General features: G+C 43.9%; 1 protein-coding gene across 4 annotated transcripts in view; it reads right to left on the minus strand.

Moving 5' to 3' along the window:
* CPNE4 (copine 4) overlaps nucleotides 1-17,612 on the minus strand; it is a 199,116-nt gene that overhangs the window by 120,098 nt on the left and 61,406 nt on the right. For all 4 annotated transcript variants that reach the window (XM_080974819.1, XM_080974816.1, XM_080974817.1 and 1 more), the window contains one exon: nucleotides 16,552-16,734. In XM_080974819.1, coding sequence (XP_080830945.1) covers nucleotides 16,552-16,731 — 180 coding nt within the window. In that variant the 5' untranslated portion in view covers nucleotides 16,732-16,734. The remainder of the gene's footprint in view (nucleotides 1-16,551; nucleotides 16,735-17,612) is intronic.

A 17,612-nucleotide genomic window follows, 5' to 3' on the forward strand; every position in this document is an offset into this window, starting at 1 on the left:
GACTAGCCCAAGGTCACCCAGCAGCTGCATGTGGAGGAGCGGGGAAGCAAACCCTGTTCACCAAATTAGGAGTCTACCGCTCTTAACCACTACACCACACTGGCTATGACAATAACCCTAGTCATGGCATAATCAAATCTGCCAGAAAAAGGCAGGCTTTCTCAAAATGCAGAAAGAATGTCAAGAGACTGACACAATCTAAAGGAGATAACTTATTCTGTTAACCAATATCATCTGGTCCTTGTCAAGCCACATCACAAACACCAGGGAAGCAAGAACAAGATGGTTTCTGAACAACTTGGCAAGCCAGCCAGATGGGTGGGGTATAAATATTATTATTATTATTATTATTATTATTATTATTATTATTATTATTATTGCAGAGTTTTGTCTGCATACAAACAAACATCAGGCAACAAGTTAAGCAAGACGTTGGAGCATGAAGTCAATTCTGTGTCTTAAGCTTACATCGCGTATCCCCAAGACATGGCAGTGAACTCAGGGCAATTTATTAAAATACATCAAAATATACCAGCAAATAGATGCAGAAAAAGAAAAACACAAATTGTTCAGGTTAAACAAATTCCTTTGCAGGGATGCACAATCTACCCATTTTAGTTCCTCATTATTTCCAGTCTCACAATTCCACATCAATTTGTGTCATTGTGAAAAGTCATTTAACATTTTAGTGCTAGTTTCACCCAGTACACAGATTTCTATGCACTGCATCCAGGTAGTGGTCTACAACCTGCAAACAGCCTCTTCACTTAGATGATGCAGAGAAATAGAGCTGAGGTTAATCTACCTTGCATGTAATGGTGCCCGCATGTGAAAGGTATGACTCAAGATAGAGGCTTTGTAATGCTCCTAGTGGAGGAGGCTTGAATCTGCTCCATCCCAGAGGTGAACCATTGAAATAGTACTTGGGCAGGGGGAGCTGTGAGTCTAGTCGTCCTTCCCTCTTCTCACTTCATACCACTTCCCCATTGTAGGATAAAACAGCCTCATATAACAAGCATAGGTAAAGGTAAAGGGACCCCTGACCATTAGGTACAGTAGTGACCGATTCTGGGGTTGCGGCGCTCATCTCGCTTTATTGGCTGAGGGAGCCGGCGTACAGCTTCCGGGTCATGTGGCCAGCATGACTAAGCTGCTTCTGGCGAACCAGAGCAGCGCACAGAAACTCTGTTTACCTTCCCATCGGAGCAGTACCTATTTATCTACTTGCACTTTGATGTGCTTTCGAACTGCTAGGTTGGCAGGAGCACGGACCGAGCAACGGGAGCTCACCCTGTCGCGGGGATTCGAACCGCCGACCTTCTGATTGGCAAGCCCTAGGCTCAGTGGTTTAACCCACAGAGCCACCCACGTCCCATAACAAGCATACTTAACTCTAATTAATGCATGAAGGGGTTAAGACCATAGAGTAAGCTATCCTGCTAGGCTTAGCTAGGTCACTCCCGCTCACATTGCTACCAAACTCTTTGTTCTCCCACTTTCCACAGTTCCAACGTGTGAACCCTATCAGTAAGGATGTCTAAACTGGATGCTCCAAGCTTAGACCATGTAAGTTTAGCAAACCATCTTTGTGTTTCTATACAGATAATTTAGAAATCATTTTTGAAAGTAAGATGTACTGCCTGTCTTTTCTTGCTGCTGTATGGAAAAGCACATAAATCTGACCTTTGGAGCGTTTGTAAGTAAACAATTTTTAACTTATCAAATGCATAGTCTCTTTCTATGCTAATGCAAGTAGGAAACTTTGGAAGCAACTTAGAATGGGATATTTTAAAAGTTTAACAGCCTATATTTCCACATTTTACTCTGGTCCTCAAAACATATAAAATATACAGTAATACAATTGTCTTTAAGGTGCCATAGGACTGTTATTGTTGCTGCAACACATGGGCAACTCTCTGCAACACAGCTACTCCTCAAAAGTGAGATTGCTATCTATTCCTTTGGTTGCCAATATTGACAAAGAAATTTTGTTACTCTAGTCATGCCCTGAAGGCATTCACAAGTATTTCCCTAGCATTTCTCTTCCCAAACCGCTTTTGTGACCATAAATTGAAAATGTGCCCAGAGAGATCCCTAAAGGGGGTACATTGCAGAAAAAAAACACTTATTAATGTTTCCGCCATTGTGAAAATATTTCAAAAGTGCCTCCTGTAATGGGTCTGAATGCATTCCAAATTAATTTAGTATTGGTTTTAGGATTTCTTTTATTCCTCATAAGGCAAATGGGATTTCAAATGCCTCTCCCCCAAGTATTTCAGATGGGTTGGGAAAGTACATCTAACTGAATAAACATCCTCTGTTGAATAACAAAAGGGTTCTGAGATGGAAACCAAAATTAAGGGGCTTCGGTCCGCCCGCAAATACTCGGCTTCATTTCAATCCTGCTTTCAGGTTTCCCACATGCCACTGTGAAAACAGAATGCCGGAGTAGATGGGCCATCGGCCTGAACCAGGAGCACTATTTTTATGTCCTTGTGACTAGGTGGACAATATTATGCAGCTCCTGTACAATCACTAATCCAGGAGAAGCCAACACGATGCTCTCCAGGTAGAAAGTGGCCTGTAAATTATTTAAGCAAATACAGTGGTAAAGGTAAAGCTAAAGGTAAAGGGACCCCTCACCATTAGGTCCAGTCGCGGACGACCCTGGGGTTGCGGCGCTCATCTCACTTTATTGGCCGACTGAGCTGGCGTACAGCTTCCAGGTCATGTGGCCAGCATGACTAAGCCGCTTCTGGCGAACCAGAGCAGCGCACGGAAACGCCGTTTACCTTCCCGCCGGAGTGGTACCTATTTATCTACTTGCACTCTGACGTGCTTTCGAACTGCTAGGTTGGCAGGAGCAGGGACCAAGCAATGGGAGCTCACCCTGTCGCAGGGATTCGAACTGCCGACCTTCTGATGGGCAAGTCCTAGGCTCTATGGTTTAACCCACAGCACCACCCGCATCCAAATACAGTGGTACCTCGGGTTAAGTACTTAATTCGTTCCGGAGGTCCGTTCTTAACCTGAAACTGCTCTTAACCTGAAGCACCACTTTAGCTAATGGGGCCTCCTGCTGCCGCCGTGCCGCTGGAGCATGATTTCTGTTCTCATCCTGAAGCAAAGTTCTTAACCCAAGGTGCTATTTCTGGGTTAGCGGAGTCTGTATCCTGAAGCGTATGTAACCTGAAGCGTATGTAACCTGAGGTACCACTGTAAATAAATAAATAAATAATAAAGGGAAGCGTGTACTCAGTTGGAAATCCAATTGCTAATTTTTGATGGGAAATTTCAGAGTCCCTGCCATTCCTTATTATCTTTAAAACATACTTGGATCAGGCATTCATAGAGACTAAGCCTTCAAATAGAGGCTTGTCCTCAGTAAAGTAGGACTCTCAGCTATCAAACTTACAGGCAAGAACAAACTTCTAATATCCTGTTTGAAAGCAGCCCAAGCAGTCTGTGTCCACAAGACCACTTCCTTATCTAGAATTTGGACCCAATATGGATTATACATTTAAAGCATCATGATACCACTTTACACAGTCAAGGCTTCCCCCTGTTCTGGGAGTTGTAGAATGTTAAGGGTGCTGACAGTTGTTAGGAGACTTCATTCTCTTCACAGAGCTACAATTCCCAGCGTGGTTTAACAGGTAATATCTCTCCCCAGGGAACTCTGGCAATTGTAGCTCTTTGATGAGAACAAGGGTATCCTAACAACTTTCAGCACCCTTAATAAGTTCCTGTTGCTCGGTCCCTGCTCCTGCCAACCTAGCAGTTCGAAAGCACATCAAAGTGCAAGTAGATAAATAGGTACCACTCCGGCAAGGAGGTAAACGGCGTTTCCGTGCGCTGCTCTGGTCCGCCAGAAGCGGCTTAGTCATGATGGCCACATGACCCGGAAGCTGTACGCCGGCTCCCTCGCAAGGTGAGCGCCGCAGCGCCAGAGTTAGTCACGACTGGACCTAATGATCAGGGGTCCCTTTACCTTTAGCATGGTCACTGCCTGTATTATCTTTGCATTTATAATATTTTTTGGTTTTTCAGAGATGGGAGAATCTTTCATCTGTTGATTGCTGGAAAAATACAGCCCACCTGTCTCAACAACATTGCTATGTGCGCATCCCTTAAAAAAAAAAAAAAGAACTGAGGCTCTAGACTTCCAAACGGATAATCTAATTACAAGAGCAGGAAATTCAGAGAGAAATCGTCAGAAAGTGAAATCAGTCTTTAATAATGCAAGTGGAACAGTGTGTGTGTGTGTGTGTGTGTGTGTGTGTGTGTTTTAAGAACACTGCCAGGGGACCTCTGGCCTAAAAGAACCCAATATTTCTGTATCTCTGCAAAATTCATTTCCATCTATTCAAGTGGTTGATTAGGCTACTTGAAGAATACAATGCATTAAATTGAGAAACAAGGAAAAGCTGCAAGCTGATAAAGGGACAATTACTTTAATATTTGGCATTCATTAAAAACCAACCAGCTTAATTCCCCCCACTCTTGTAAAAGAGATAATAGTCCAATAAATATTCACAGTTTTAGAAAAAGACTGAGAATTAGACAAAGAAATTTATATGTGGAAAGTCTTTGGACATGTAACAACTCCTTGCTTGAAGGCCCACTCTAAAAGGCAACACTAAGAAAAATTAACACTTTCAGTGGTCTCTTGCTAATAAAACCAAAGTGTATTTTTAGGCAACGGCTTAAAGTGATGCCACTTTCCTTCCTTTCCCTTTTTAAAAAAACCAACCCTCTTCCTGCACATTTAAGAGCAGATCAGGACACAAAAATGGAAGTTTTGCCATGCTAGAAGCAGCTGTTGATGGTTGAAAGCACAGGATTAGGAGCAGTAAAATAAGGTGGTAACCCCAAATGTGATTATTTGAGAAATGATAAAATGATAAAATCTCCAGCTCAGATTCCACCTTCTGTCTAGTTTAAGCCAGAAACATATTTTGTATGACTCCCTTCCTGTACAGCAGCAAAGGATATACTTTCAATATATTTCAAACCAAGAATAAATTCATGTTTCTCTGAATCCTACCCCCCATATTTATATATAACCTGTACACTTCTCTACTCACAACAACAAACAGCTCACACTCTCAAACAGCACAGGTAGGATGGTATTTATGCATTAGGTGAAATATTTCAGAGGCCTAGCACAAGGAGCTGTGTGCTTTGACAAACCATTTCATCCAGAGCACTTATCTACCATTTAAATTTTAAGCACCACTGGGGAAAAATGGGGTCAGTCAGCATATAAATACACGACTGTCTATCCCACCCCCCTCAAACATTGATTAATCTAGCCTAGTGCTGTCTTCTCTGATAGGCAACTGCTCTCCAGTATCTCATTGGAGGCCTTTCCTAGGCTTCCTATCCAAAATCCATTTAGCTGGACCATAGGAAGCTGTCTCATTCTGGGTCAGGCTGCTCATCCATCTAGCCCAATACTGCAGCACCTTTCCAAAGTCTCATGCAGATGCCTTTTGAACCAATTGCTAGCTGATCCCTGGGGATGCGTCAGACCTGTCACTTGTAAAAACTTGTGCTCTACAATTGACCAAAGGATAAACCAGGCCTGGCCATAGAACTGAGTTGCCCTTGGTTGCCCTGATGGACAACCTTTGCAGAGTTCTCTGCACCCTTGTTCCTGCTTCTTGATTTCTCAACAGCATTTTATACTATCAACCATACCAAATAGTATGGGAAACAGCCCTACTAGAAAAATTGACCAATAAACTGAAACTGACATGGGGACAAACAGAAGAAGACGCCTTTATCACATATACAGCCCAACAAGACAATGACAACAATCCACCAACAGCATACAAATCAATATGGCTAACCTGATCCAAAAACACCCACCCACCCCACTCACACACGAAAACAAAGATCACCACAGCCAATCACAAAGAAACAACCACACCTTAGGCCAACCCCAACCTCTCTCACCACCAAAGGAACACAAGTGAACAGCACAAGCAATGCTGGCACCAAACCCTATACACATTAAGCATAAAAGAAACATCGCCACCCGACCCCACCCCCACCCATCTTCCCTCCCTCCACCCCCTTTCCCCCCCCCTTCCGCCTAATGTCTCAACAAATGAAATGGATTTGTAAAAATGTTACATGGAAAAAATACGAGAGATATTACACTTACCTCTGTAAAACAAGAAAATCTTTAATAATAAAAAAACGAAAACAAAAAAACGAACAAACCATGATATCCTCCTATACTAGCTCCAGAGAATGGGAATTGGGGCTCTGTATTACAGTGGTATGAATCCTACCTTCAGGACTGAGTCCCAAGCGTAGCATTGGAAAAGTGCCTTTCAGCCCCCTGGCAACTATCCTATGGGGTGCCCCAGGGGACAATCTCAAGTGCTATTTAAGGGTCATCTAGTCCAACCCCCTGCAATGCAGGAATCACTCGACATGGGGCTCAAACCCACGACCCGGAGATTAAGAGTCTAATGTTCTACCGACTGAAATATCCAACCAATGGATAAGTGCTTTCCATTCTACTTATTAGTCTAGTACAGGCATAGGGAAACTCAGCCCTCCAGATTTTTTGGGACTGCAACTCCCATCATCCCTAGCTAACAGGACCAGTGGTCAGGGATGTTGGGAGTTGTAGTCCCAAAACATCTGAAGGGCCAAGTTTGCCTATGCCTGGTCCAGTAGGTGTGAATCTGGTTGGTTAGCTTAAAAATGCAGGCCGAACATAATCCAGGAGTATCTCTACATGTAGCCAAGCTCTTAAGCCATTGAAAATTAGAGAGCTTCCTGTGATTCCCACAAATGCACATTTGCACTTGAACAACGGCAGAGGAACAGTCAGACAAAGATAAAGAACTTTTGATGATGGAGCACATTTTCAGAAGCCCTTTTCTATTGTATTCCATGACTCATAGGAAGGGGGATGCCATCCTTGGCTGATAAAGAACTCTGATGTCATGATGGCTAATTTTAGATTTACACAATGCCCATATTCCGGTCTAACCCAGGTTCTTATCTTTGATAATAAATTCTCAGAGCATAGACTGCGACTTTCAAATGGAAAAATGCAGTACCTAGCAGGAGCCCTTTCTAGGACACAGCAGCTTTTATGAATGCCTCCTAACGATCCATAGCCTGTAAGCTTCGATAAACTGTATAATAGATTTTTTGCATTGTTTGAAGACATTAGAAAAAAATTAAGATGGATTTCAACAAGAACTGCTTCCAGCAGAGCATAAAATCTTGCGACGTATGTTACAATTCATTTGCCAATTATATAGGAAAATCTGGTTCATTGACTTCCTACTTCCTTGAAAGCTGTCTGTGCATGTCTATACATGTGCCTGCACAGTCTAGGAATCCATGTAGCTCCCAATGCATTGCAAAGGCAATGATCAATATTATTATTATTATCAGTGGAGTGCTGGACTCTAAAATGATTTACCTGCTTTTATCCATTCACATAATGCTATATTTTCAGATACTCTGACTTAGGTCAACAGAAGAATAGTGTCCAGATCAAGGGAAGTAATAAAAAGGTAAAGGACCCCTGACAGTTAAGTCCAGTCGCAAACGACTCTGGGGTTGCGGTGCTCATCTTGCTTTACAGGCCAAGGGAGCCAGCATTTGTCGGCAGTTTTTCCGGGTCATGTGGCCAGCCTGACTAAGCCGCTTCTGGTGCAACAGGACACCGAAACAAGAGCAGCGCATGGAAGCACCATTTACCTTCCCGCCGGAGTGGTACCTATTTATCGACTTGCACTTTTTGGCGTGCTTTCGAACTGCTAGGTTGGCAGGAGCTGGGATTGAGCAACGGGAGCTCACCCTGTTGTGGGGATTCGAACCGCCAACCTTCTGATTCGCAAGCCCAAGTGGCTCAGTGGTTTAGACCACAGCGTCACCCCCGAGGGAAGTAATAGTCCCGCTCTAGTCTGCCTTGGTCAGACCACACCTGGAATACTGTGTCCAGTTCTGGGTGCCACAATTTAAGAAGGATGTTGACAAGCTGGAACGTGTGCAGAGGAGGGCAACCAAGATGATTAAGAGTCTGGAAGCCAAGCCTTATGAGAAACGCTTGAAGGAGCTGGGTATGTTTAGCCTGGAAAAGAGGAGACTGAGAGGAGACATAATACCCATCTTCAAATATTTTAAGGGCTGACACATAGAGGAGGGAGCACGCTTGTTTTCTCCTGCTCTGGAGGACAGGACCCAAACCAATGGCTTCAAATTATAAGAAAGGAGATTCCGGCTAAACATTCAGAAAAACTTTCTGACAGTAGGAGCTGTTCGGCAGTGGAACAGACTCCCATGAGAGGTGATGGACTCTGCTTCCTTGGAAGTTTTTAAACAGAGGTTGGATGGCCATCTGTCATGGATGCTTTAGCTGAGATTCCTGCATTGCAGGGGGTTGGACTAGATGACCCTTGGGTCCCTTCCAACTCTAAGATTCTATGATTCTAAGTTAGTGGTACTTAGTTCCCACTGAAATCAATGGGAAAAGTTTGAAGTCAAGCTAGTCGTCCATTTATTTCAGAGGAAACTCAATAACTGGATGCAACTCTGCATAAAAACGTTTCAAGAAAGGCAGAGTATTTCTTCAGATACATCCATTAGACAATACAGGATGCATGCTGATAATTTTTTATGGGTCCAAAGAGATGACAGTCAATTTTATTTCTCGGCTTCAAAGTCTGAGAGCTAGACTGCTTTGAGAACATGTTTAGACCATGTCTAAACAGTGACTTTGTCTTGGGGCAGAGCCGAATTGAATCCAGTGTAGTTCATTATGGAACATCCATGCTGAACATTTTTGAAATCAATACAGGTAGTTGCCCCAGCACATGATACAATCATGCTGAAAGCAGCAGGTCTGTTTCCAGCCCATCTCCACTATGCATTTAAAGCAATATCATACCACATACATAGTCGTGAATTCCCCTAAAGGATTCTGGGAACTGTAGTTTGTTAAGGGCGCTGTGAGTTGTTAGGAGACCCCTATCACTCCTCACAGAGCTAAAACTCCCAGTGTTCTGTGAGAAGAGGGAATGATTGTTAAACCACTCTGGAAACTGAAGCTCTGTGAGGGGAATAGGAATATCCTAACAACTCTCACAGTCCCCAGGATTCTTAGGGGGAAGCCAAGTCTATTAAAGTGGTTTAGTGCATACAGGGCTTGGAACACTGACTGAATATCGAGATGCTTGAGGAATAGGGTCAGTTCAAGACAATTTGTTGCCTTATTTATTTATTTTATTGTATTCTGTTGCCTGAGCTGAAGAATGATGGTGCTTTCCACATAACGAAGCCAACTGAACTGGAAACTGAATCTTCAGTGTGACAAGATAGCATCTCCCACTGTACCTGAGGGCAGCCGATCAGCTTAAAGGGCTCAGGAAGGCTGCATGACACACAAACATCAGTCCTCCAACATAAGGAAACAGCCCAATCATACTCTGCCTAATAAGTAAGGAGTTCAGGAATTCACTCTCTGCCAATTCAGACTTGCACAAATTCAGACATGAACTCAGTGCACCTCTCCTGGACGCATAGATCAGAACGCATACATTCAGATTTCTGATTTCTCTAAATTTTACAGTATAGTTCTCAGCTCAATGTATCAAAATACAGTTTAAAATAATTTTGCGAGGAGAAATGCATAATTAAATATGTGGAGGGTTTGTTTGTTCCCCCCCAAAGGTGCAGATTAATTCAGAAACAGGGGGAAATTGATTCATGGATGAAAACATGCAAAAGCAACACAGGCCTTTTGGGGAATGCTATGCAAGTTGCCTTCAGTTCCACAGAAGAAAGGTGGAACGTTAAGTACAATCAATTAATAGTGCCCTGCCTTGAGGAAAAACTTTGGAAAGTACAAGGGGGAGGGAGAAAGATCAGAACTGACAGTACCAGGCAGGGCTATACTTGGGACATTAACATTTGCAGTTTCAATCAGACACCACATGAAAAGTTTCCTGTGGGGAGGTTGCATTAAAAGGACTATTTCAAGAAGACATTTGATTTAATGTGGCAGCATCTGCAAGCTGTGAGCTAATGGACAGAAAACCCATTTTCCTGACAAGTAACATTTTTAAAAGGAGGGAAACCCACCTTTTAGAGCAGTAATTACTGTTTTTGGTTTTAATGGAAATCATGTTTTCTAGTGTATCCAGGGGGGCAATCTAGATTCATCTACTAGAATAAGCATTTGCTAAAATGCACGTTCTTCGCTGTGTCACTTCACGACGCCAGCATAGATGGATGCGGCAAATTATTCCCTGCGTAAATCTGTATTAACAAATGGTTAGCGTTGCAAGACAAATGTGAAGAAGCCGAGCAAACTATGGATGAAAGTCTGTTCGGTACGGTAAGCTCAGCGTTATCTTGGTTTCAGCATCACCACACTCCTGAAACACAACTTGTGTAACCCATCAAGCTGAACTTTACTCAACCAGCCATTTATAGTGCCTTGCCAAGGGCTTGACATTTACACCTCCACTGTTATTTTCAGTTCTGGGCAACAGCAACAATAAAAAATAAAAATGTAACAGGCCTACACAACTTTTTATCAAGCATCTGTTAGGACATCATGGGTGGCTTGTGGACTGCTTGATGGATCACAAGTTGTGTAGGCCTGATATAACAAGGGCATAGTGGAGACATATCGTGGTGGGGGCTGATCTGCTTGGGGGTGAGACAAAGTACACAAAATAGCTCACCAGAGAAGCATCAAAGGGGCAACACTAATGTAAGGCAGCCTTGAGAACATTTTCATCCACTGCCTTGCATTTGTACCAGTGGGGGATAAAAACAGAGAAGCAAATATGGTCCCACACCCCATCGCACAAGGTGACTCCCATATTAGGGATGGGAGAGGAATTCGATTCAGAATTTTAACGAAACCTACATAATTCGCACATTTTGAAACAAACATCGGCCCAATCCAAGCTATCCTTTAAAATCCACACTTCTCTGAATTTTGTGGTGCAGCTTCCCAACTAAATAATGTGTAAAGGGTAAAGGTAAAGGGACCCCTGACCATTAGGTCCAGTCGTGGCCGACTCTGGGGTTGCGGCGCTCATCTCGCTTTATTGGCCGAGGGAGCCAGCGTACAGCTTCCGGGTCATGTGGCCAGCATGGCTAAGCCGCTTCTGGCAAACCAGAGCAGCGCACGGAAATGCCGTTTACCTTCCCGCCAGAGCGGTACCTATTTATCTACTTGCACTCTGACGTGCTTTTGAACTGCTAGGTTGGCAGGATAAATAATGTGTAAGGTAAAGGTAAAGGTACCCCTGCCCGTACGGGCCAGTTGTGACCGACTCTGGGGTTGCGCACCCATCTCGCTTAAGAGGCCAGGGGCCAGCGCTGTCCGAAGACACTTCTGGGTCACGTGGCCAGCGTGACGAAGCTGCAACTGGCGAGCCTGCACCAGAGCAGCACACGGAAACGCCGTTTACCTTCCCACTATAAAGCGGTACCTATTTATCTACTTGCACTTAAGGGTGCTTTCGAACTGCTAGGTGGGCAGGAGCTGGGACCGAACGATGGGAGCTCACCCCGCCGTGGGGATTTGAACCGCCGACCATACAATCGGCAAGTCCTAGGCGCTGAGGTTTTACCCACAGCGCCACCCGCGTCCCAATGTGAATATTGGCGAAACTGGCATACAAAAATGCCTAATATTAGGGGGAGCTGCTTGCAAAATGTGTATCTCAGGCAAAAGTGTCTATCAGGAAAAAATCCTGTTGAATGTTCATGAGGACTTAAAAATAAATAAATCATGAACCGATGCTGAAATGTGGAGAGCTGAACTTAAGGCTGGGGAAATGAGAAACCGAGAGAAACTCAATTTCTTCCACCACTAGCTATCCCCACCTCACTTCTGCCTCAACCCCACCAACACACTTTGATTCAAGGTTCCAAAATTATACCCTAGGGGCATGTTCTCCTTGGGGCAGTCTTCTCCTGGGGATTGAGACCACTTGCCCTTGCCTCTTTGACTACCTCTCCCTGCCTCAATGTCCCCTAAATGTACCCCAGTGGCAGAGGTGGGTGCTCCCAGTCCCCAGAGAGGGCCTTTTCCTGCTGAGGACTGGAACCAGAATCCCCAAATGGGAAACTGACACTCTGTGCCTACTCTATGTTACTTAGGAAGCATAGTTTCCCACTAAGGATTCTGGGACTTGTAGTCCTAGTTCCCAGTGGGAAAAGGTTGAGGACATTGACCCAAGGTAGAAGCACTAGCATCTAGCAGGCTCCTTTCAAACCTATCCCTATCCATGTTTAGGAGTGGGCTGGAATCAGCCACAAGCCTTCAAAGTCTAACACTATCCAGTATACTACATTGGCCCTGTGATACAGGGTTTCTGCAACTGTGGCATATCTGAGCTTATTTTCATATCGTACCTCAAATGCAATCATTTCTTTGGTAGTAAGCTTGAAGCTTTTTCTTGAGTGTTGTGCATTATCCACCGACAGCAGTTCAATAACCTGCTTTGTAGCTGACAGATAAAGTGAGCAGCCCAAGCAGCTTCACGGTGTAACAAATTAACCTGCACCTATTGCTGTCCGGCAAGAAAACACTGAAAGGATACACCATCAAATCCTGTCCTGGTTGTCCCATGATCATATTATAAAGTAGTTGTGTTCTGTGTTATAAATCAAGCACTGCTGGGAGTTGTTTATTCCTGTTTTCCAATATATTTCTTATCAATTAAAAAAATGGTGTGGCGCAAGCAAATTTTTATTCTAAAATTGTGGTCCAGGGCGGAAGGGGGGAGGTGAGAGCTGCAAATCAAGTCATTTCATTTAAGAGTTTGCAATATCAAAATATTCAAGAATCTCTTTTGCATGAGCTCTCCACAGCTTTTTAAAAAATTCACAGCAGTTAATGTTTTGCAAGAAAATATCAACCCCAACTGGGTGGTATTCAACTGAGTTTTACTCAGAGGAGACCCACCCTGGGACTTTAGGACAAAGGGTGGGTGATAAATAATCGCAAAGAGAAGAAATGCCATGGTGCAACTGCAGCAGCACAACCGGACTCCTTTATCTGCCCCAGTTGCAACAAAACATGTCTCTCCCACATCAGTCTCTACAGCCACAGCAGGCGCTGCAACCTTCCAACAATTAGACCTCAACACCAAAGGTGCATTCCTACATTTTATCCCAAGGCAGATGAATGCCAACCTGTGACTGAGTTCAGTAAATGAATTTCCACAGGTCTACGCTGATTAAAAGGGAAGCGGGTGGCGCTGTGGGTTAAACCACAGAGCCTAGGACTTGCAGATCAGAAGGTCGGCGGTTCAAATCCCCGTGACGGGGTGAGCTCCCGTTGCTCGGTCCCTGCTCCTGCCAACCTAGCAGTTCGAAAGCACGTCAAAGTGCAAGTAGATAAATAGGTACCGCTCTGGCGGGAAGGTAAATGGCGTTTCCGTGCGCTGCTCTGGTTCGCCAGAAGCGACTTAGTCCTGACCCAGAAGCTGTATACCGGCTCCCTCGGCCAATAAAGTGAGATGAGCGCCACAACCCCAGAGTCAGTCACGACTGGACCTAATGGTCAGGGGTCCCTTTACCTTTACCTTACACTGAGTAAAACTTAATTGAATACAACCCATGATATCAAGTATTTTATACCTTTATCCACCCTCATCTTATAAATCCAACAACATTTACAATAGGGACAATAACCTGCTAATTTTAAATCTGGAGTATTTGCTTGAGAATTCCACACATCATTTTCGTTAACTCCAAGAGACCCTGCCTTGGTCTGCAATCCTACCCCTTTTTACCTGGGAAAAAGCCTCATTGTTCAGTGGGACTTATTTCTGATTAGATGTGGTTAGGACTGCAGCTGTGATCTGCAACTCATACCCCATGTATTTTCAAAAGGGAAATTGCAGCCACATTTCTAGACACTTCAAGATGTTTGTGTCATACCAGCTAGCACAAATATACATATTTTTAAGGGGAGGGGGTACAATTGTTTAAGAGGCAACAGCAGACATTTATGAATGTTTCTAAGACATATGGTAGATGCCAGAGCCACTCTTTCTTGCTATTGGCAAATTTTGCTGTGAAATTTGTTTCCATAATTAATGTGTTTTGAAGTGAGTGACCTTATGTAACAACAGAATAAGCCTTAATTATTGTCGGTGATTAATCCATTCTGTTGGTTTTATTTTTAATCCTGTTATCCTAAAATTAATTTCCAATTTAAAGGTCATTTTACACGTTGGTGATATCACATATGGCAATGCTAAGCCTCTCTTTCTTGTGAGAAATAAGAGTATCTGATTATCAAAGACACAGAGTGACTATCCACTGCCCTATATGACAGGCTGGGGGATTCTATCCATTTCTGTATCCCCACCCACCTAATCTGTGTGTATAAGGCAAAACTGTAGTTCTTTGGATAAATCCATATATATATATAAACATTTTAAAGCACCAGGCCAGTTGCCCATCCAGTCCAGCCTAGTGTTCTCACCAGATGCCTATGGAAAGCCAGCAAGCAGGACCTGAGTCACTTTCCCCTCTGGTGGTTTCCAACAGCTGGTATTCAGAAGCATACTGCCTCCGACACTGAACATAAACATCAAGGTAGATAACCTTGATGTCAGCTTTATCCTTTGTGAATTTGTCTAAACCTCTTTTAATTTATTATTTATACCCCATTCATCTGGGCAGCCCCCAACAGAATATTAAAACACAATAAAACATCAAACATTAAACATTAAAAAGTTCCCTAAACAGTGCTGCCTTCAGATGTCTTCTAAAAGTCAAATAGTTGTTTGTTTCCTTGACATCTGATGGGAGGGCGTTCCACAGGGCGGGCGCCACTACCAAGAAGGGCCCTCTGTCTGGTTCCCTGTAGCTTTGCTTCTCCCAGTGAGGGAACCGCCAGAAGGCCCTCGGAGCTGGACCTCTGTGTCTGGGCAGAACGATGGGGGTGGAGACGCTCCTTCAGGTATACTGGACCAAGGCCGTTTAGGGTTTTAAAGGTCAGCGCCAACACTTTGAATTGTGCTCAGAAACGTACTGAGTCTAGCAAGGAGGAGGCAGTGAAGAGCAGAAGCTAAATGTCTAAGAGAAGTGGTGAAGGCAAGATTTGTTGGGGCAGGGTGGCGTTGAAGTTACAGAGCTAGATTTCCAGAGCTGGAGAGTGGGCACAGCAAAAGCTTTGATCTCTGGAGATGTGCCAGCCTACCCTAAGCCAAGGTCAAGGCTGGCAGATCTTTAGCTGTCCCAAGGACAGTAGAGATGCTAAATATACTCTGCTTTTTCAGAAGGGGAGTTTTTGCACATTCCCATTGAATGTAATAGAATATCCAACTTCCAAGTGACTTCAGTAGGATTATATGATCCTAGCTTCGTAACACTTGGGTCAAGATCTCAATGCCCTGTGAGTTAAGCAGGAAATAGTTCCCTTTTGAAGTCAGTCTCAGGAAGTAAGCATACAAGCAATATTAACTTTTTAAGGTGTTAAATGGCCTCCTTCCGTGAAACTTGTTGCAACCAAAGGGGGGGAAGGCTCCCATTTACAGGCGTTCTTACCAAATAGGGACCCATGCTATGAATGCAAATGGAAGTTTCCCCTGCTTTGCCTATCTACAAATCCAGCACGCAGGATTCCTCATGCAGCTCCTGTTACTGGATTGGAATTTTTGGATTGTGCACATTTCTAAATATGCATCCTAAAATATACATTTTAACACATTTGGGTGAATGTTTTTGAGCAAAGAATTGTATTGCGAAATCTGGAGAAGCGCAAAACCTGAAGGATAAGTATGTTCTGATCTGTGTATTAATCTAGGAGGTGTGAATTAAATGTGCAGACCAAATGAAATTCTTCTCCATTCTTGGTCATGCATACAGTATTTTTATCACTGGGAACATTGAGGAAATAATACAGCTTCTTGCATTGCAACCCTATTCATTTCTACTTGGAAATAAATCCCACTGAGCACAATAGGCTATCAAATAAGTGTGCATGGAATATAAAATCTCCAGAAGGAATTGCACTCTTGATTCTTCCTCTCACCATCATTCCTTACATAATCCAAATAAGTTGGTCTATAGGAGGAACAATTGAAGCAAAATAAAGCACTTAAGTCCTCCCTGATTTCAGCTTAAGTCTCATTTGAAATCAATGAGTTACAGAAATGCTTTAGTGAGACAGTTTGCAGAAATCTTTATTTTTCCTCTACCAAAATGTATATAAGTTAGAAGTGGGGATTTTTTAAAAACATAAAACCTATTTTTGCACCAAGCAGCAGACTCCTTTTGTCATATTATAAGCCGCTTTCTAACCCTGATGGATTCAAAAGTAAGGGGAGAAAGGGGCTGATGCTAGCCCAAAATCTAAGCAGAGCACCTTGGTGGCTGTAAGCTCTTAGCATCCCCAGACTCCTCAAAGGGCCTTGCTGGATTGCAGCCTAGAGAACTGATTAATAGTTTTCAGCAGCAATGGGTAGTACAGCAGGATATCAAGTCAACTGCACACACATAAACCCTCCAATATACATTTAATTGGACACCTACCTCAAACCACTGCCCATGCGACTGCATTTTCAGGATGACACAAGGATCTGGCTTGGAGAGGGCATCTCTGTCTGATATGCTTTTGCATGCGACTCTCAGTTCCACCTTCGTCAGACATGGGCTACTAAAGATCCCCAGAGTATTGGCTGCTGATTCATAGATGTTGCTCATTTTCTGCATTCTCTGTGGAAAAAGAGGGAAAGGTTCAATGGTAAAACCACTTTTAAACAGGAACACTGTATTCTTGTATCCGGAGGGAGATTGTTCCAAGAATCTTCAGTTCTCGAATAAGGGACAATTTCTAACCAATAAACCAAGCATGTTTGCTCGGTGTGGTCTTTGGTTACAAAACCAAATGGCACTCAGGGCCTGAACATGATAAATCAATGAAATCAGAGCCGTCTTTCCCATTGGTGTTAGTGGTTCGTTGCGCCAGGGCGCTGGCCTCTCAGGGGCGCCCTAGCGAGTGGGGGAGCGGCGCGGCTTTGCCGGCAGCCTCTCCTTTCCCTGCATGCCTGCCAGCTGTGCCCCGCCAACTATATGACTGGCAGGCATGCAGCTTCCCTCCCAAGCCTCTGCATCCGCTAAAGATGGCCCTGCTCCCGGTCGTTGTCCTCCTCCTGCTTCCTGGCAAAAGGCGGTGCGCAGCCTTCCTGGGTGCCCCAATGCCAGAGAGCATGTCCACCAGCCCCCTCCCTTGTTTTGGCATTACCGGGGGGTGGGGGGGGCGCTGAAGGGATCTTTGCACCATGGCACCGGATATGCTTAAGATGGCCCTGAATGAAATTATTATATATACTCCTACTACTTTGAAGTACACACAGATCTCACTACCTGAACACAATGTGTTTTCAGGAAATCATTGGTTAGGTGAACGTTTGCATAACAAGTTGATGATATCCATTGATTCCTATGGGAAATTTTAAGGCTGCTTATTTGTTTAGAGTACACGCAGGTCCAGCTGTTTGGATGTCTAAATCTGTGGTGTGCATAGCGAGGTTTGAGTACTAATTCCTCATGTCTGTTGCCGGGGTGAGGAGACAGGAATATTGGAGTGGGAG

The sequence above is a fragment of the Podarcis pityusensis genome (genome assembly GCF_964106645.2).
Source record: "Podarcis pityusensis genome assembly, chromosome: 12".
NCBI lineage: Eukaryota > Metazoa > Chordata > Lepidosauria > Squamata > Lacertidae > Podarcis > Podarcis pityusensis.